The sequence below is a fragment of the Salmo salar genome, chromosome ssa22, assembly GCF_905237065.1.
Source record: "Salmo salar chromosome ssa22, Ssal_v3.1, whole genome shotgun sequence".
NCBI classification, from domain to species: Eukaryota; Metazoa; Chordata; class Actinopteri; order Salmoniformes; family Salmonidae; genus Salmo; species Salmo salar.
The window spans coordinates 30,599,109-30,620,250 of record NC_059463.1 but is presented as its reverse complement, the minus strand read 5'-3'; the positions used below and the strand labels follow the sequence as shown (position 1 = coordinate 30,620,250).

At 44.6% G+C, this 21,142-nt stretch overlaps 1 protein-coding gene across 2 annotated transcripts in view; it reads left to right on the top strand.

Moving 5' to 3' along the window:
- Window positions 1–21,142, top strand: part of LOC106583192 (sodium-coupled neutral amino acid transporter 3) — an 85,060-nt gene that overhangs the window by 21,912 nt on the left and 42,006 nt on the right. The window contains exons 2-8 of one of the 2 annotated variants that reach the window (XM_014167097.2): window positions 5,215–5,567; window positions 6,321–6,353; window positions 6,591–6,675; window positions 6,830–6,945; window positions 15,403–15,476; window positions 17,649–17,741; window positions 18,724–18,805. In XM_014167097.2, coding sequence (XP_014022572.1) covers window positions 5,410–5,567; window positions 6,321–6,353; window positions 6,591–6,675; window positions 6,830–6,945; window positions 15,403–15,476; window positions 17,649–17,741; window positions 18,724–18,805 — 641 coding nt within the window. In that variant the 5' untranslated portion in view covers window positions 5,215–5,409. The remainder of the gene's footprint in view (window positions 1–5,214; window positions 5,568–6,320; window positions 6,354–6,590; window positions 6,676–6,829; window positions 6,946–15,402; window positions 15,477–17,648; window positions 17,742–18,723; window positions 18,806–21,142) is intronic. The other variant, XM_014167098.2, reaches the window with a different exon arrangement.

Below are 21,142 nucleotides of genomic sequence, written 5' to 3'. Positions count from 1 at the left end.
GAGGTGTTGAGATTTACGTGATAATGGCTGGGCTGGCAGGCTTTTTTAATTGTGCATGGAGGGGATGTGAGGATGGCATCATACCATATGCTATTCAGGATGTGAATGATCTCATCGCTACTTGACTGGACCTGGATAGACCTCTTCTCATCAACTCACAACCTTTTCTCTCATCTTTCATACTATATTTAATAGTGTATCTGTGTATATGTGACATGCTGGTGGGAAGTCTCCTAGTCCTTCACATGGAGATCTGTGTGTATCCTTGCTGCTTACATAACATGGTGACTCTCCTACATTCCCCATTGTAAGCATCCTCTTCTTCATTGCCATTCTCTTTCATCTTCAGTGGCTCACTCTCTCAGGGACTTAGAGGAACAATCAACTAAGTCTTCAAACAAAATGCATTCATGCCATATTCCCTGTGTCTGTGGGTAGCTATCTTCCAGGCATTCTTTCTGAATGAAAACACATTGTGTTTGTGTTTTCACACCCAGTTAGCTGAAGGAAGTTCATTCATACAATGTTTCTCAGAGATGTGATTCTGCCCAATCAGCTAAGTCGTGGAGAAGCTCCACCCTGTGAAGTCATCCCAGAGATCCCCCTGTGGTCCAGCCAGCCAATCACGCGTCAGTTTAGCTGCAGGTCCTCCTCTGAGTGCTCTCTGAGTGTTTGAGTGACAGAGAGACTCCTCACTGGTGATGGGGTCCTAGCGTGTGTGGCACCACCCCCTGCCTGTCTCCTTCCCGTCCCCTGCCACACATGTGCGTGAGCACGGGACCCTGGCAGCTGCCGAATTCAAGGTGCCGTCTTTTCAATTAGGGCGTAATGAATTAACTTTTCAGCCCATCGAGTGGCCCAGGGAGCTGCAGCCAAGGGGGCGCCGGTGGTATAATGATGCCTGGCACAATAGCACCACTGTTCTCCGGCCCGTTCCCAGGAAACCACACAACATGCGCCATTGTGTGCCGTGTTTTGCTAGCTGACCACGTTGCACCGCATTAGCCAGAGAGACAGAGAAGCCTGGCTATGCAGTAAGGCTCACATCCCAATGTGGTTGGTGGAGGTCGGTGACACAGTAACACAGGCCATGAGGGGCTGCTGCTCGATGTAGACCCTGGGTTTATACACCTCCCTCTGTGTTTGATGTGCTAAAATAATTTTACAAAAAGCTATTTTTGAAAGGCGGGCAGGGGAGGGGAAGTGGGGGTGGCGGGAGCAGGGGTCATCTGAGGGGACCAGGATCAGTGAAGAGGGCTGGAGCACTGAGAGAGCGAGAGCACTGCTGCTACGCTAAGACCTTCCTAATTAAAGAAAGAAATGGCAAGCTATAACAAAAAATATTAGGGCCGGAACTGGTTCTAAGCTGGTCGTAACTGGTTCTCCTGCCTTTCATCTCCTCCTTCTGTGAGTTGCACTGTGTGTGTGCCACCTTGTCCCCCTACTCCATCCGCCCTTTACCCCTGTTTACGCTGCATAGCTAATGGGGAAATTAGTTGTGGGGGCTTTCAGGGACAGCCAGGGAGCCGAGGTTGACAAGAACAGGGAGACACATGTCACAGGAGCCTTTCAGGGCCTGTACACCAGCAACTCTTCTTATGCACCACTGTAGGGGACCTAGGATACAGGGGCCCCTCACAAAGGGGCCCGAACCATCCCTCACAAAGCCTGGAGTGTCACAGCTAACTGGGGCCTTTCCTCTCATAAGCAGTAGAGAGGAAAATACCTGTCAGCTGACAACTAAATAATGCCGGAGATTCTCCCCGGAAACAAAGGTTGTTTATCAACTTAGTTTTCTGACTTCAATGGTGATGGCTGGGGCTTTTATCTTACGCGTGACAAGCGGACAATAGAAAGTGTTTGTGTTGTCAACTCCTCCAGCGTTCTTAGAAAGTGCTTTATAACTAAATAAAATAACATTTTATTGGCCGTTTACACAGATTTTCAGCTGTTATTGCACGTGCAGCGAAATGCTTGTGTTTCTAGCTCCTACAGTGCAGTAATACCTAGCAATACAAAACAATACACACATCATTCAAAATATCAGAACGAGCAATGTCAGAGTCCGGAATATAAATACACTACATGACCAAAGGTATGTGGACACCTGCTCGTTGAACATCTCATTCCAAAATCATGGGCATTAATATGGAGTTTGCTGCTATAATAGCTTCCACTCTTAAGGGAAGGCTTTCCACTAGATGTTGGAACATTGCTGCGCGGACTTGCTTCCATTCAGCCACAAGAGCATTAGTGAGATCGGGCAGTGATGTTGGGCGATTAGGCCTGGCTCGCAGTCGACATTCCAATTCATCCCAAAGGTATTCGATGGGGTTGAGGTCAGGGCTCTGTGCAGGCCAGTCAATGTCTTCCACACCGATCTCGACAAACCATTTTTGTATGGACCTCGCTTTGTGCATGGGGGCATTGTCATGCGGAAACAGGAAAGGGCCTTCCCCAAACTGTTGCCACAAAGTTGGAAGCACAGAATCACCTGGAATGTCACTATATGTTGTAGTGATAAGCGTTCCCTTCACTGGAACTAAGGGGCCTAGACCGAATGATGAAAAACAGCCTCAGACCATTAATCCTTCTCCACCAAACTTTACAGTTAGCACTATGCATTCGGGCAGGTAGTGTTCTCCTGGCATCCACCAAACCTAGATTTGTCCGTCGGACTGCCATATAGTGAAGCGTGATTCATCACTCCAGAGAATGCGTTTCCATTGCGCCAGAGTCAAATGGCGGTGAGCTTTACACCACTCCAGCCGACACTTGGCATTGCTCATGGTGATCTTAGGCTTGTGTGCAGCTGCTTGGCCATGGAAACCCATTTCATCAAGCTCCCGACGAACAGTTCCTGTGCTGACGTTGCTTCCAGAGGCAGTTTGGAACTCAGTAGTTAGTGTTGCAACCAAGTACAGACTGTTTTTACGAGCTACGCGCTTTAGCTCTCGGCAGTCCCGATCTGTGAGCTTGTGAGGCCTATCACTTCACGGCTGAGCAGTTGTTTCTCCTTGACGTTTCCACTTCACAATAACAGCAGTTACAGTTGACCGGGGCAGCTCTAGCAGGGCAGAAATTTGACGAACTGACTTGTTGAAAGGTGGTATTCTTTGACGGTGCGACGTTGAAAGTCACTGAGCTTTTCAGTAAGGCAATTCCTCTGCCAATGTTTGTCTATGGATATTGCATGACTGTGTGCTTGATTTTATATACTTGTCAGCAATGGGTGTGGCTGAAATAGAATAATCTATTAATTTGAAGGGGTGTCCACATACCTTTGTATATATAGTGTATATACTATTTACTGTATGTATAGTAGTTATATAGGATGAACCATGACTACAATACAGTATATACATATGAAGTGGGTAAAACAGTATGTAAACATTATTAAAATGACCAGTGTTCTATGTCTATGTACATAGGGCAGCAGTTTCTAAGGTTCAGGGTTGAGTACCAGGTGGTAGCCAGCTAGTAACAGTGACTAAGGTTCAGGGCAAGGTACTGCGCGGAGGCCAGCTAGTGGTGACTGTTTTAATCTGATGGCCTGGAGATAGAAGCTGTTCATCAGTCTCTCGGTCCTAGCTTTGATGCACATGTACTGTCTCCACCTTCTAGATGGTAGCGGGCTGAACAGGGCATGGCTCAGGTGGCTGAGCTCCTTGATGATCTTCTTTTGACCCTCTCCATGTAGAGGGGGGCATGTTCCCTCTGCTGTGTCCTGTAATCCATGATCAGCTCCTTCGTTTTGTTGACGTTGAGTGTGAGGTTATTTTCCTGGCACCACTCCGCCAGGGCTCTCACCTCCTCCCTGTAGGCTGTCTCGTTATTGTAGGTAATCAGGCTTGCCACTGTTGTGTCGTCAGCAAACTTGATGATTGAGTTGGAGATGTGCGTGGCCACGCAGCCATGGGTGAACAGGGAGTACAGGAGGGGGCTGAGCACACACCCCTGTGGGGCCCCCATGTTGACGTGGCAGAGGGGTTATTGTCTACCTACCACTTGGGGTCGGCCCGTCAGGAAGTCCAGGACCCAATTGCACAGAGAGAGGTTCAGACCCAGGGCCCTGATCTTAGTGATGAGCTTGCAGGGCACTCTGATGAGCTGTAGTCGATGAACAGCATTTTTACATAGGTATTTGTTTTGTCTAGGTGGGATAGGGCAGTGTGCAGTGCGATGGTGATTGCATCATCCGTGGATCTGTTGGGGCGGTACACGAATTGTAGTTGGTCTAGGGCAGGGATGGGCAACTTTGATAGGGGTGGGGGGGGCGCAGTGCGCGTGTCTGCATACCCACATCCATACCCAAACATGTAGTCAAAGCCTTTTGGGAGCCCTAAGTAAAATTTTGTTTACCCCACCTGTGAGCAAAACATGTAAGCTTTAGAATTAATTTCCTGCAATTTTACACATTTTGCCATGGGCTGTAGATAAAATGTTGCAGTTTTAAAGCAAGTTTGCTGAAAATCTACACGTTTTGCCCCGGGACGGAGAGAAAAATGTGCAGTTTTTCAGCAAATTTCCTGCAATTTTACACATTTTGCCATAGGATGGAGAGAAATGTTTGCCGTTTTTAACGTGATATCTGAGTGAGAGTGACTAACAAAGTCAATGGGGCCCCACAGTCGGTAATTCAACCATGATTACGATATTATTAGATAGCTGGTTGCTAGACTAAAATACCAACTAACATACCAATCTAAAAAATGTTTGCTGACATGTTCAGTGACTGACATAACAGTGACTGACATAACAAGAGAAAAACTAACAAAAAATACTGCCCCCTACCCAAGAGAGGTTAACCCTAACCACACTGCTAACCCAAATGCCTAACCCAAACCTTAAATTAAGACCAAAAAGCACATCTTAGTTTTCATGAATTTTTACAATATAACCAATTTTGACATATCTATCGGAAATCTCTCAGCTCTGCCTCTAGGACAACACTCAACCCAATAAACGTCCACCTGCTTGATTGTATGCAGTATTTAAGGGGGAAACCTAGTCATTAAGCATCGCTGAATGTATTATTGTAATAGATTTGTACTCAAGTTGTACAATTTGTGTCTCCAGATAGATGGTTGTGCAAGATGTGCAAGATAAGCAAGCTTATCTGCATTTAATGAACTGTTTGTAATATTCCAGTGATTATGAACATGATTTACTCATCAGTTGTAGTCTAACTGCCACGTGTCTATTCTTTCACAGACTCCTGAAGGAAAAGAGGAAAAGAAAAGAGGACGTCAGCCACAGCACACACACACACACACAGACACACAAACACTTACACACGCACACGCACACGCACACACAATACACACAAACACATTTACACGCAAACACTTACACACACACACACCCACACACACACACACCCACACACCCACACACATTGGAGCAAAGATGAGTGAAGATAAAGCAGCTGAAAGCGTGGAACCTGCTCCTGCAGTGCCAGTATCAGCTCCAGCCGAGATTAACTCTATTCCCAATGGGAAAGGACATGAGACTGGGGAGGAAACCACAGCAGCAGCCAAAACACCACCAGGAGACACCACAGAGCTGTAAGTATACACTTAGGTACAAGATAGCAGACTGCAAACATACTAAAGAATCCACAGGCTTTTCATCTCTAAAAGTACAGTAAACACTCTTTCAGATAGAAGATAACCTCATCCCCAGGCTCAAATGCTTTCGCATTTCATGTTCGACAGAGAGAGAGATGGCTGGTGGACAAGATTAGATACACAATAGCAGACAAGAGGAACCTTTTCAGCTAAAAAAGTATACACTCAGGTACTAGGTATTAGGCAACATATTACGTTGGTCGAGAATGAAACTATTAGTGTTGAATATGATGTACTCCCTCACTGAGCCTTATCGTGTCAGAGAGGTGAGGTGAGCTCTGCTACTGGCTGCCTAGTCCTGCGGGCGGGCTACGGCTGTGACCTACTACTCTCTGAGAGTGTCACATGTCTCCCTTCACACACCCCACAACAACAACACTGCTCTTTGTTAACTACTGTGGATATGTGTGTGGAAATGTGGGTCATGCGAACCTAGTACTACCTAGCGTCAGAGCCTGCGTTCCTTTGCCCTACTAATCATGTGGTCACCTCTATCAGCACAGAACAGACCTGGCCCTTAGTCACAGGAAATGACATCAACTGTTTAACATGTACAGTGTCTCCCCATGCGCCCTTAAGTAGTTGAATATGTTTACCCAGACTGTGTCATTTTCTGAGGGTGTGTTTGTTGTTTTTTCTCTTTGTGCTTCCATTGGATGATGGAACGTCTTTCTCTACGGTACTTTGTAGGGAAATTGTTCCCAATAGTGCCCAAAATGTCAGGTATGTGACATTTACAAGGAAGGGATATGTTTCAGTTTACTGTTTCTCACCATTACAATCATGAGTTGTGATAAGGACAGAACAGTATCAACCAGCCCCAGACTCCTATAGCAGTTGAATGTTATCCTATGTGATTCCACGATTCTCTCAGAGATAGCATCCTTGAGTTGCGGTTTTATAACATTGTTCTTGCTTCATGTTCTTATGACTGTGCTTTATTCCCATGAATCCCCACAGAAGTGAGGATCCAGAGGCCAACCTCGCAGAGAGTCAGGAGTTCCTGTCTAACATGGAGGACAAAAAGACCACACGCTTCACAGATGTAAGTGGAACCTAAAGGCTGCTCTCGCCCCAGTGGATGGTTCAGATGAATGTGTAACATGTGTTCATTCTCTTCTTCTGTAAAGCAACTTTGATTGTTGTAAGCATTGTGCTAACAAGAATGTTCACCTCTATGTGTTTCTCCATGGAATCAGTTTGAGGGGAAAACCTCTTTTGGAATGTCAGTGTTCAACTTGGGCAACGCCATCATGGGAAGTGGAATTCTAGGATTGTCATATGCCATGGCCAACACAGGGGTCGTTCTATTCCTGTGAGTCAACATGGATGGATGGATGGATGGATGGATGAATGAATGAATGAATGAATGAATGAATGAATGAATGAATTAATTAATTAATGGATGAATGGATGGATGGATTAATGAATGGATGTATGAATGAATTCATGATTCTGATGAACATAGATGACCAACAGTTCTATATGATGAATGATAAGATCAATTGGTACTGTAAATGTATGTACATGGATGTAAACCCAGTCAGGCATGTGCACATTAGCCACAAATGTTCCTCTGATTTAATTGCATTCCGTTTAGTCCCTCTGAATGGAGCTCCTCCCTGGACAGAAATAGCCCCGTAATTATTTAAAGGCAATTAACCAGGCGGTAAACTCGGTATGTGACGGTCTTAATTGAACAGTCACTAGATAAAAGGCAAATACGGCATCATTACTGTGATAACTATCATAACTACAGCAGTGACACGCTGGTGGTGCGTAACACCTTGTGTTTCATGATACACATCTGCATTGAGATTAATAGGGATTCCAAGCCCTGTGTGGAATAATGAAATGTAATGGGGCTGGGTGGAGAAGTCTCATTAATATGCTAATAGCAGCGTTGTGCTGCTGTGTTAAACCAATGCAATTACAATGATGGATGCTGGAAATAACCTCAATGTGCTTGCATCTGCATGTCCTATCTTGTGCTGTGATTGAATGTGTGAATACTGAATGTGCATGAGTGCGTTCTCAGGGGTCTGCCATGCCAGCTAGGGAGAATAATCTGGGCTGTGGTGGCATCTGCTGTCAGGACAAGTCACAGAGAGTTTAGTTTAACAGCTGTCAGATTAGTCATGAAGGGGTTATGTAATGTGTTTGTGGGTTTAGCACCCACTCTTGTCATCCTCCTATTACCATCACACCTCCTAACCCCAACAGCGAGGGTACAAGGTGGCAGAGGCCATGGGATCTGGATTGTTAAGTCTTGTTCCATGAAACACTGTGTGTGCTGTGTGCTGTAAGACTTTATCATGGTGCATTTATTAGAAAACTCTCCTAGCCCCAGGGATTTGTTTACCAAGTGACCTTAGATAGGATTACAATACAATAGCTCTTTACCTAGAGGTCAGTGGTGTAAAGTACTTAAGTAAAAATACTTAAGTTGTTTTTTGGGGTATCTGTACTTTACTTTTCGTTCACTACATTCTTAAAGAAAATAATGTACTTTTTACTCCATACATTTTACCTGACAACCGAAAGTACTCGTTACGCTTTAAATGCTTAGCAGGACAGGAAAATGGTCCACTTTACACACATATCAAGAGAACATCCCTGGTCATCTGTATTGCTCACCTCATCCCTTCAGTAGAGGATGCCTGGTTATTTTTTTTAAATGCCTTCCTCACCATCTTAAATAAGCATGCCCCATTCAAGAAATTTAGAACCAGGAACAGATAAAGCCCTTGGTTTCTCTCCAGACCTGACTGCCCTTAACCAACACAAAAACATCCTGTGGCATTCTGCATTAGCATCAAAACAATATGCACAGGCAGTTAGAAAAGCCAAGGCTAGCTTTTTCAAGCAGAAATTTACTTCCTGCAACAAAAACTCAAAAATGTTTCTGGGACACTGTAAACTCCTTGGAGAATAAGAGCACCTCCTCCCAGCTGCCCACTGCACTGAGGATAGGAAACTCTGTCACCACCGATAAATCCATTATAATTGAGAATTTCAATAAGCATTTTTCTACGGCTGGCCATGCTTTCTACCTGGCTACCCCTACCCCGGTCAACAGCACTGCACCCCCCACAGCAACTCGCCCAAGCCTTCCCCATTTCTCCTTCTTCCAAATCCAGTCAGCTGATGTTCTGAAAGAACTGCAAAATCTGGACCCCTACAAATCAGCCAGGCTAGACAATCTGGACCCTTTCTTTCTAAAATTATCTGCTGAAATTGTTGCAACCCCTATTACTAGCCTGTTCAACCTCTCTTTCGTGTTGTCTGTGATTCCCAAAGATTGGAAAGCAGCTGCGGTCATCCCCCTCTTCAAAGGGGGGGACACTCTTGACCCAAACTGCTACAGACCTATGTCTATTCTACCCTGCCTTTCTAAAGTCTTCGAAAGCCAAGTCAACAAACAGATTACCAACCATTTCGAATCCCACTGCGCCTTCTCCACTATGCAATCTGGTTTCAGAGCTGGTCATGGGTGCACCTCAGCCACACTCAAGGTCCTAAACGATATCTTAACCGCCATAGATAAGAAACAATACTGTGCAGCCGTATTCATTGACCTGGCCAAGGCTTTTGACTCTGTCAATCACCACATCCTCATTGGCAGACTCAATAGCCTTGGTTTCTCAAATAATTGCCTCGCCTGGTTCACCAACTACTTCTCTGATAGAGTTCATTGTGTCAAATCGGAGGGCCTGTTGTCCGGGCCTCTGGCAGTCTCTATGGGGGTGCCACAGGGTTCAATTCTTGGGCCGACTCTTTTCTCTGTATACATGAATGATGTCGCTCTTGCTGCTGGTGAGTCTCTGATCCACCTCTACGCAGACGACACCATTCTGTATACTTCTGGCCCTTCTTTGGACACTGTGTTAACTAACCCTCCAGACGAGCTTCAATGCCATACAACTCTCCTTCCATGGCCTCCAACTGCTCTTAAATACAAGTAAAACTAAATGCATGCTCTTCAACTGATCGCTGCCTGCACCTGCCCGCCCATCCAGCATCACTACTCTGGACGGTTGTGACTTAGAATATGTGGACAACTACAAATACCTAGGTGTCTGGTTAGACTGTAAACTCTCCTTCCAGACTCACATCAAACATCTCCAATCCAAAGTTAAATCTAGAATTGGCTTCCTATTTCGCAACAAAGCATCTTTCACTCATGCTGCCAAACATACCCTCGTAAAACTGACCATCCTACCGATCCTCGACTTCGGCGATGTCATTTACAAAATAGCCTCCAATACCCTACTCAATAAATTGGATGCAGTCTATCACAGTGCCATCCGTTTTGTCACCAAAGCCCCATATACTACCCACCACTGCGACCTGTATGCTCTCGTTGGCTGGCCCTCGCTTCATACTCGTCGCCAAACCCACTGGCTCCAGGTCATCTACAAGACCCTGCTAGGTAAAGTTCCCCCTTATCTCAGCTCACCGGTCACCATAGCAGCACCCACCTGTAGCACGCAATCCAGCAGGTATATCTCTCTGGTCACCCCCAAAGCCAATTCCTCCTTCGGCCGCCTCTCCTTCCAGTTCTTTTCTGCCAATGACTGGAACGAACTACAAAAATATCTGAAACTGGAAACACCTATCTCCCTCACTAGCTTTAAGCACCAGCTGTCAGAGCAGCTCACAGATTACTGCACCTGTACATAGCCCATCTATAATTTAGCCCAAACAACTACCTCTTCCCCTGCTGTATTTATTTATTTATTTATTTTGCTCCTTTGCACCCCATTATTTCTATTTCTACTTTGCACTTTCTTCCACTGCAAATCTACTATTCCAGTGTTTTACTTGCTATATTGTATTTACTTCGCCACCATGGCCTTTTTTGCCTTTACCTCCCTTATCTCACCTCATTTGCTCACTTTGTATATAGACTTATTTTTCTACTATATTATTGACTGTATGTTTGTTTTACTCCATGTGTAACTCTGTGTTGTTGTATGTGTCAAACTGCTTTGCTTTATCTTGGCCAGGTCGCAATTGTAAATGAGAACTTGTTCTCAACTTGCCTACCTGGTTAAATAAAGGTTAAAAAAAATAGTGTTAACTCTAAAGTTTGGTGTAGGAGGAATAATGGTCTGGAGCTGTTTTTCGTGTTTCGTGTTAGGACCCTTCGTTCCAGTGAAGGAAATGTTTAACACTACAACTTTGTGGCAGTAGTTTGGGGAAGGCCCTTTCCTGTTTCAGCATGACAATGCCCCCGTGCACAAAGCGAGGTCCATACAGAAATGGTTTGCCAAGATCGGTGTGGAAGAACTTGACTGCCCTGCACAGAGCCCTGACCTCAACCCTATCGAACACCTTTGGGTTGAATTGGAACGCCAACTGCGAGCCAGGCCACTCACTCAACATCAGTGCCCGACATCAAAGCTCTAGTGGCTGAATGGAAGCAAGTCTCCTCAGCAATGTTCCAACATCTAGTGGAAAGCCTTTCCTTAAGAGTGGAGGCTGTTATAGCAGCTGTTCGATGAGCAGGTGTCCAAATACTTTTGGTAATGTATGTGGCTCAGTTGGTAGAGCATGGCACTTGCAATGCCAGGGTTGTGGGTTTGATTCCCATGGGGGACCAGTGTGAAAATGTATTCAAAACCTACTTTACGTTGCTCTGGATAAGACAGTCTGCTAAATTACAAAAATGTGGTGGATCTTTACTTTTACTCAAGTATGACAATTGGGTTCTTTTTCCACCACTGCTAGAGGTAAAGTCATGTTTTGGATGTGTGTAGTAATGCCAAATCCATTGACTGTATACTAGCAGTAGCACAGGTTTTAGAGTCAGTGGAATTGTAGGTAGGGTGACACACAATATTTTATTTCCTAACTAGAGGTAGTATGTGTTTGTCTTATTGGCAGCATGACCACATTTCTTACCAAATGTGACTAAAATGAAGCGTTGATACTATTTAAGACAACCATGACCGACATAAATATTATCCAAAAGACTGTATCCAAGCTTTCTGGCTAGAGACATGTCTAGAGGAGTTTTTTCCACACTGAAAACAGCTATTTATTTTGAGCTGGTTGGTGTGACTGTGGTTTCTCAACCTGTCTTCTGTCTGGTCTGGACTGATTTGAACCAGCTGAACCCTGGGTTACTACACTGTCTGTTTGTCTGTCTGTGTCACCTGGCTTACAGTATGTACAACCTTAACTGCTCCTGTGCAACCTAAAATTAAACATGCTTCACTCACTGTTCATGTGAAATGTACAGATGTAGGATCTTCATTTGAGACAGTTTGCTACAGCAGGAAAATAGTCTTGCTGCAACAGGAAATCTGAATTATTATGTGGATTATAATTCATGGAGATTTCTTTAGGGTTGATACATTTTTCCGTTAGGGCAAATCAAGTCTGACATGTCAAAGTGGAAATGACAAACTTTAGAACCTTTTTAAAACTCAAATACACTACAAGTTTGAAACAAAAGAGTGATCAAATTAAGATCCTACACCTTTAATAGAACCACAGTGACACACAGTGTAGCAATTACCAGTGAGCATTTACAGTATGAATGTATGTATCTACTTCAAATGACTTAGATCCACGTGCCTCAAACCATTATGCTCTCAAGCAGCCATGTTGACTGCTATCACAGATGTAGCGAGAGGGATAGAGAAAGAGAGGGAGAGAAACATGTACTGTAGAGCAGGGATGGGAGGCCGGCGGCCCTTCTTTTGAAGGCCCTCGGATCAATTTTAAGATCCTACATCTGTACATTTCACATGAACAGTGTGTGAAGCGTGTTTAGTTTTATGTTGCACAGGAAACTCAGTCAGGGTCTTAACTTACTGTTGCAAGCTAGAGTAGTAGAATACACAAGGTGCAATTTCTAAATGTGGTTTTGCATCAGCAGTTTGTCTCTTGTTATATCAGTCACTGATAATCACTCAATTAGCCCTTGTCAGCAATTTCTTTTTGATCCGTAAGTTAATCTAGCAGCCAGCTATCTACATTTGTAATCATGGTCGCCGACCCGCGAGCAACTGCTGCCCCTCATGATGACTTCCACCCTCATTAAAGTTTCCCAATCCTGATGTAGAGGGACTTGGGAGGGGGACAGCCAGTCAAGCAACTTTTCAGTGGACCACTGTGTGCTGTGCTCCAGCCTCAAGGGTGCAACTCCCTCTCCTCTCAATTTTTTCTGCCAGCGTACGTTGTCAGTCTGAATCTTAGCTGCTCATTCCCAAGGGGGACAACAGACCTACATAGCAGCAGCACACACTTCTCTGAACACAGAAAAACAAAGGGAAACTCAACAACACACCAAACTAACGTCATATTAATACTGTGGCATCCCATTAGCCCGGGTACCAGTTGGTTTAGCTAACATCCTACTTCTTGTATTCCATGTCATATGCCAAAGATCAGCTTATCATGACAGGAGTGGCAAGGAGTGGAATGAGCTAAACAGACTGGTACCCAGACTAGCATCCAATCCCTCCAGTACTTTATCCTACCCTTTCCTTTGACCTCACCTACTGTAACACCTACTTTGTCCATTGGAGCATTACAGCACTAACAAGCATTCCAATCACCCACTATTGGTATGGCCCTGTAGTCTGCTCTAAGGCATGGTGTATCAGACTCACATCTGACAACATTCATGCCTATGTATGAGTGTAGGGCCAGGGGGCCATGGGACCAGTAGCCTATAGCCTCTGCTGGGGCCCAGCAAATGACTGGTGGGATTGCTGTAAGGAGAGTTCTGTGTTTCCTGGAAGGAAAGGGGCCGGAGCGGAGGCCGGCAGAGGTCTACTGACTCTGTATAACACCTCTGGGCCTGACTGTTGTGTCATGTGGGCTTTAGCTGAACAAAGAGGGTTTTCAGAGGCTGTATGGAGGGAGGTAGCTGTGCACTGGGCCTTATTTGCAACCCATTCACATTGCATTCACATTTGAAACCCCATTAATCCCATGTATATTTTTTGCACCGTTGTAGTGGTCTAACATTTCAGATTATCGTGGAGACTTAAATTGGCACACACAGAGGTCTCAGCCGAGCCCTGGCACTGGCACTGGCCCTGGCGGGAATGCAGTTTATCTGTCTGTCTGACTCTGTTTGCCAGTCTGCTTGTCTTTCTAACTGTCCCACTGTTCCCCCCACTGTACCGGCTAACTTTTCCTCCACTACAAATCAGCCCTGTAGCATTCTTCCACCACGCTGCCCGAGACACAGAACAATGTGAAACGGAACATAGTTGAATTTGAGGTGAAAGACATGCTTTGCCTCTCCGACGCAAGCCCAGTTCCAGTTGCCAAGAGTAACAATTTGAAAGAAATGTGAAAGAAAAAAAAGTTAAAGTTGGAGAGAGGAGGGGTAGGAGATCAGATTGGTCTGTTCGGCCAGATGTTGGCCGCTGGGGCCTGCAGCAGTATTTTGGGAGATCTTGGACCAGAGTCTTTTACTTTTCCTCTTCGTTAACTCTGTGGTTTTTCCTCAGCTTAATGTCAATGTCAGCTTTGCTTTGTAAATATTTCCACCTCTAAATAACGCCCTTAATGTCCTTGTGGTTGTTTCTCGTGGTGGGGGAATGGGGGAGATATTTGTAGCTAATGCAGCCAGTGAGACTGATGCTCTGTAAGGCTGAGGCTCTGTATGTGGCTAACCCTGGGTGAACCTGAGTCAGTGGGTTGCTGTTTATGAATGCACCCCATAACCCAAGACTCAAGACCCTATAACCCAACACCCAGCTGTACATCCAGCTGAATCAATGGTTTACATGGAGGAATGTTATCTGTAGAGCCATGGATTAGGACAGCTGTTACAGTCATACCGCACCAGAATGTGCTGGGTCATCAAGTTCAATAAGGATGAGGATGATGGTGATAATCATCATTATGACAATGATGGTGTTGAGGATGAGGTTGATGATGATGATAATAATGATGATGATTATTACAATGATGATTTTGATGATGATGATCATTATGACAATGATGGTGTTAAGGATGGTGATGAGGAGGATGATGGTGGTGGTGGTGGTGATGATGATGGTGTTGATGATGAGGAGGAGAATGATGATGGTGTTGATGAGGAGGATGATGGTGAATATGATAATGATAACAGGTTTTTTTATGTATAAAAAAGGGGCTTAGGTGGGTGGCGTAGCAGGGGGGCATGGCAGGGGGCGTATTCTCCCTGTCAGCGTAGCTGAATTTTAGAGAACATTTTCTCAAATTTCTCCATGGAGCTGTGAGAAATTAGTGAAGTTTAAGCAAATGTCCTGCAATTCTACACATTTAGGATTTTTTTTGTTGCAGTTTTCATTTTCATGCAATTTTACATATTCTGCCACAGTTAGAGAACATTTTGCAGTTTTAAAGTTTTAAAGCAAATTTCTTGCAATTCTATGCATTTTGCCATGGCTAATACTGTGTTATTTTGCTAAAACATATTAACAGAAATATATACTGCTAAATTAATTGTTTTTGGAATTTTCAATTCTCACTGACTGTCTAGCTTTTATTTTGCAGATTGTTAGTTCTCAAAGATTATATTATAAAAAAATATATAGGTCCATTATCTTTTCTACATATTTTATATCTTGTTTTAGTAATTTAAGTTAACACTAAAAGCATTTTTCCATCCCGAAAATGTATTTAGGCGACCTGAAAAATTGCTTAGACGGCCCGCCCAAGGATTTCTATGACAGAAAAGTCCCTGTGATTATGACAATGATGGTGTTGATGATGATGAGGAGGATGATGATGAAGCTCTCTCCTCTCTCCTCTGCAGGGTGCTCCTGACAGTAGTGGCTGTCCTCTCATCTTACTCCATCCACTTGCTACTCAAGTCATCTGGCATTGTGGGTATGTAGTCTTCAGACCATGAGCAGGACTTTTGTTGGAGACCATACACCAGTCAACCCCTACCGCCCCTGTCAGGAAGACTAATGTCATGATAACATCACATAGCCTCACAGCCTGCCTCTTCTCTTTAGCATATGTGAAGCACCATCTCTTTTTGGCCTTATTTCCCACACATTTTAAATTGTGGTTTTTACATTGGATAAAAGTACAGACTTAGAGCTTCAAAATGTTATATCATACATTGCAGTTAAGGAAGAATAGGAAAGTAATGCTGCTTTGAAAGCTGATAAACCTGTAACCCCACTTATGAGAAAATGGTCCATAAATGTTTTGGTACACCTACAAGAGAGCTCTTCTTTGTTTAGCATTGTTCACACCCTCTTAAGCCTTAGGCCCACCCATCTCTTTAAGGATTCACATGTGAGGCTATGTGCTAAACAGAGTGAGTAAGGTAATGTAGTAAATAACCAAAGATTTCAAGACTAAAAGTAGTGAAAGTAGTAGCCTACAATAAGGAAACACGGCAGGTAGAAATATACTTTATCTAGTCCTTGGCCTATATTCTAATCTGACCTTGGTGCAGGTGATGTTGTTCTTCACATTACTGTTTATAGTAAACAGAGGCTATAACCACCCCCAGCCACATCTACTGAGGCTAAGTCGATGGGTCTCTATTGCTAGACCTGTTCACATGTTCAAGAAATACAATAGGCCATATCACCACGAGACACATCTGGCTACATTGATGGGTCATGTAATCTTTTGGCGAAGTGGAGTCTTTTGTTTAGACATGTAGCTAGCAAGCTAGCTAAACAATAAACAATAATCCCAACCCATACAGTATAACAATACAAATAGATTGTCATAACCATGCATGAAAGAATGTAGTATGAATCTGCAGGTAGCTAAAGCTAACCAACTACTGTAGGTTCAATGTTAGCTAGCTAGCTAATAGTAGGCTATAACTAGCAATGCAAACAGATTTCTGAGATATTAATAATATTACTACATAGATCATACATGTAGCTTGCTAGTTAGCCAGCCAGCTAACGTTATCTAGCTAGCTAACATCATGCTTTAACTTGCAATGAAAACAACTTTGACAACATTTGAAATGTATCATATGTGAAAATGTAGCTAGACTCTTACCCGTATATATGGAATGCTTCACGGCAGACTGGAACCACTTTCACTAAGTAAGAAGTTCTCTGTCATTTGCGTTTTGTTTGTACAGCTTGCTGGGGCCATTGAGTCAAGTCACTCCAGTTCACACTGACTGTGTGCAATGCCATAAGAATCATCAGATCTTTCTCTCTCTCTGTCATGGATGCCATGGTTGCCCTTAGTTTGAAGATGTAATCTGGAAGACAGTTGTTTTATACAACAGCCTTCTGTGTTCTCTTTTCAACTCCTCCGCATTTGCAATCAAACGTCAGAATTTTCTTCACCTCGTTCTCATACTCTGCTTCCACCAGGCATTCCACTGATTTCCAAACTCAGTCAACTTCTTCCGTGACAACAACACTGTTGATCTCAGTTTCTTCCCCATCACTGTCATCAGAAGACTCTACAATGTCTGGTTCAATGAAAATGTTTTTACCTAAGTCAGGGATTTCCTCATCGTCGGAATCAGTTTCAGGGTCAGAAATAGTCCTCCAGAAAGTAATCCATTACAACTTTTTCCCACATCTTGGTCTATTGCACCTGCTAAATTCAGGGCAGAAATGTTGTTGAAAGCAATAGCAATACTTTTGCAATTCTCCATGGCTATAATAATACAATAAAAAATAAAATGAAAACGGTAGCAAAGATTATCTACACATACTGAGCAGCCTACGACATGGCAGACCAATCAGAACACATCTCTCAGCATGTCCAGCCCATCCATTATCTCAGCCAATCATGGCTATCGGGAAGGTTCCTGTCTTTTTCCGTGGTTAAACTAACTAGGCTCGTAATTTAACAATTGTATTTACAGATGACATACAAGTTTGTTACTAATACACCTGAAAGTTTACATGTTCAAGAAGGCATTTCTGCAAAAAAAATTAAACATATGTTTAATTAGACTGATCACTAGGAATTCACATCCCCCTCCCCAGTGCCCTACATGCTCTACGCCACAGTACAGTACAGCTCTGTATGTGAATGTGTTTGATGACTGTGCCTCAGGTATCCGGGCTTATGAGCAGCTGGGCCAAAGGGCATTTGGAACGCCAGGCAAGATGGCTGCCGGCATCGCCATCACGCTGCAGAACATTGGAGGTGACGGCTCTGTCACACACAGGCACACACACACACACACACACACACACACACACACACACACACACACACACACACAGCGTCTCTCTGGGGATGTGTCATCATAATCATCATCATATGACCTTGTCACTGGGTACCCCTGAGAGCAGCCTGGCTCTATTAGTAATGCCCCTTTCTATTTCTGCATCTCTCCATTCCTGCTGTTCTTCTGTTCTCTCTCCCTGATGTGTGTATAGGGAAGGTGAGGAGATTCTGAGTCTGTGTGAGGGGATGCAGGAAAGACCGGGCAGTAATCTAGGCCCTCTCCTCTTATACACCAAGTCACTCGGCTCCGTCATGTCCTCACATGGTCTCTTCCATCATTGCTATGCGGATGACAGTCAACTACTTTTCTCCTTCCCTCCCTTCTGACACCCAGGTGGTGACACGCATCTCTGCATGCCTGGCAGATACTCAACTTTCTAGCTCTGACTCTTCTGATAGCTACTTCATTGAGGAAAAATCTACTTTCTATGCCTGTGACATCTCATAGCAATAACTTCATTTTGCATTCTTGTCACCATGTTAACCTGTGCTACACAGAGATTACCAGAGATACTGAATTCACTGTTTTAGTTATGTTATCTATTGTTTTCTCAAGGGGATATATCAGCACAACATCAAAGTATTCAATACGAAAGGGATAAAAGGGATTAGCGTGTGTGTCAGTGAGTGTTTTAAGATATATTTAGATTTGCTGGAATATGATTGTCTCTCTTGTATTTTGTGATGTTTGTTGTCCAGGATAATATGCACAGCCTGCAGAAGGATTAAGTGTGTGTGTATGCATTGTGTGTGTGTATATACTGTGTGTATACTGCGTGTGTATACTGCATGTGTATACGTGTGATTGTGTGCATGTGTGTGTATGTCTTTATACAGTATACATGTGTGTGATACTATTACTAATAGCTGTGTCTCTCTCTGTGTGTCCCTCCTACAGCCATGTCCAGTTACCTGTACATCGTGAAGTATGAGTTCCCTTTGGTCATCCAGGCCTTCCTGGGGATCGACAAGCCATCAGGGTGAGTAACATACAGCATGTTCTTTACATATTACAAAGTAACATAGATGGCCACTGTTCTGAAACAGTTCTTAATGTATCAGGCAGGGAGGGGGAGGTGGCTGCCTGTGTTTTCATCCAGTTGGATGGATGGGCATTAAAGTTCAGCAGAAGGAGATATGATCCAACGGTATGGGAATTCCTCCAGTGATCCTGAGCCAGTGTTAAACCACCACAGGAGAAACCTCCTCTCATGTTGAGCCAATCTCATTTTAAGGTGCCAACTGGCACTGACAGGTCCACAGCCCTTTGTGTCACCATGCCCCACGCCAAGCAGCTGGCCTGAGAACAGCTGTGTGTGAGAACAACCCTGGGAGAAGAGGGCAGCCTGGCCACGCTGATACAGACACACATCATTACACAGCCAGGCTCCACGGCTGAAACGTGAACCAGAGGATAACACTATGTAGACTAGAGCAGGTTGCCTGATAGCACAAAGACAATGGCCTTTACCCTGAAACAGACTGAGTATACTGTAGCAGCCTCTATGCACTGTCTATACTCTGGTATATGGTGCCTGCCTGGCTTGTGTTGGTGTGTTATGGCCAGCTGTCAGTGTGTTTATGATGCTGACTGAACTGAATGATGTCCAGGAAGTGTTTTACAGCTATACAGAACGCCTCATATTCTCAGTCTGAATGACATTGTGTGTGTGTGAGCTTTCCACAGAACGAGCCATAGATCAATCAGAGCCCAAGGCTGTGTGTGTGTTTTACCAACCAGGCTGTCAGATATCTGCTCTTTGCCTGGAGTGTTGATACTGTATATGGATTGAGAGTTTGTTTGTGTGAGTATGTTGTGGTTGATGTTTGTGTCTGGAATTGCTGTGGTGTGTGTATGCATGCGTGTGTGTTTGTGTGTTCTGTGTGGTTCAGAAGGTCAGTCCCCTCTGCCCGTCTCTGGGATGATGTGTGACTGTGTCACATGGTAAGATGGTTGGCTGGGGTGTAGGTGGGGCAGCTTGACACTGACAGCACAATAAACAACCACTCTCACAGGTTACAACTCTAGAATACAGATGCTGGAATTTGCTGTCATAGAGAAAATATGAGATGAACCTCCCCCACTGTCTCAGATGTGGTGGATTTGGTTAGTATTAGTAATCCAGTGGATTCTATGTGTCATGTATTGGCCTATTTCACTTGGGTGTAGTACACCTTGGATGTAGTAGACTATGATTGGTCTGTCCCAGTATGCTAAGAGCATGGTGTCCCCCCACCCCAGTGACTGTCCAGTCCAGACCCTGCAGCCTCAGACAGGTCTGTGCTACCCACGTTCTCACCCTCCAGTCCAGTCAGTGGTCACTAGAGACCCCACGTTCTCACCCTCCAGTCCAGTCAGTGGTCACTAGAGACCCCACGTTCTCACCCTCCATCCAGTCCAGTCAGTGGTCACTAGAGACCCCACGTTCTCACCCTCCATCCAGTCCAGTCAGTGGTCACTAGAGACCCCACGTTCTCACCCTCCAGTCCAGTCAGTGGTCACTAGAGACCCCACGTTCTCACCCTCCAGTCCAGTCAGTGGTCACTAGAGACCCCACGTTCTCACCCTCCATCCAGTCCAGTCGGTGGTCACTAGAGACCCCACGTTCTCACCCTCCAGTCCAGTCGGTGGTCACTAGAGACCCCACGTTCTCACCCTCCAGTCCAGTCAGTGGTCACTAGAGGCCCCACGTTCTCACCCTCCAGTCCAGTCAGTGGTCACTAGAGACCCCACGTTCTCACCCTCCAGTCCAGTCAGTGGTCACTAGAGACCCCACGTTCTCACCCTCCAGTCCAGTCAGTGGTCACTAGAGACCCCACGTTCTCACCCTCCAGTCCAGTCAGTGGTCACTAGAGACCCCACGTTCTTACCCTCCAGTCCAGTCGGTGGTCACTAGAGGCCTGGGGGAGACTGGTGAGGAAGGATATCACTGTGGCCCACTTGGCCAAGCTCTCTTATTATGCTCTCTCTTCCTTGGTCTCAAACACACTCATGTATGCACGCAAGCACACTCCCTCACTCTCATTCTCTCTGTTTCTCTCTCTCTCTCATAAGCTCTCTTGTTAATGTAGAGCATGATAATGTGTAAGTGTGACAGATTTGACAGAGCCTTCTGATGAGTGTGCTGTCTGGGTGCTTTGAAACTGATTGGATAGCTCAGTTTGCTGTGGGTCTTGTTAGAAAGAGGAGTAGCAGGCATGCTTACAGCGTCAGTCAGATGTTATAACAATAACAAAGTGTAATCCCTACCCCTCTTTCAGTAAAAAGCTGAAGGATGTGGCTGGAGAAATGTAACTAATCTCTAATTCAAAGACAG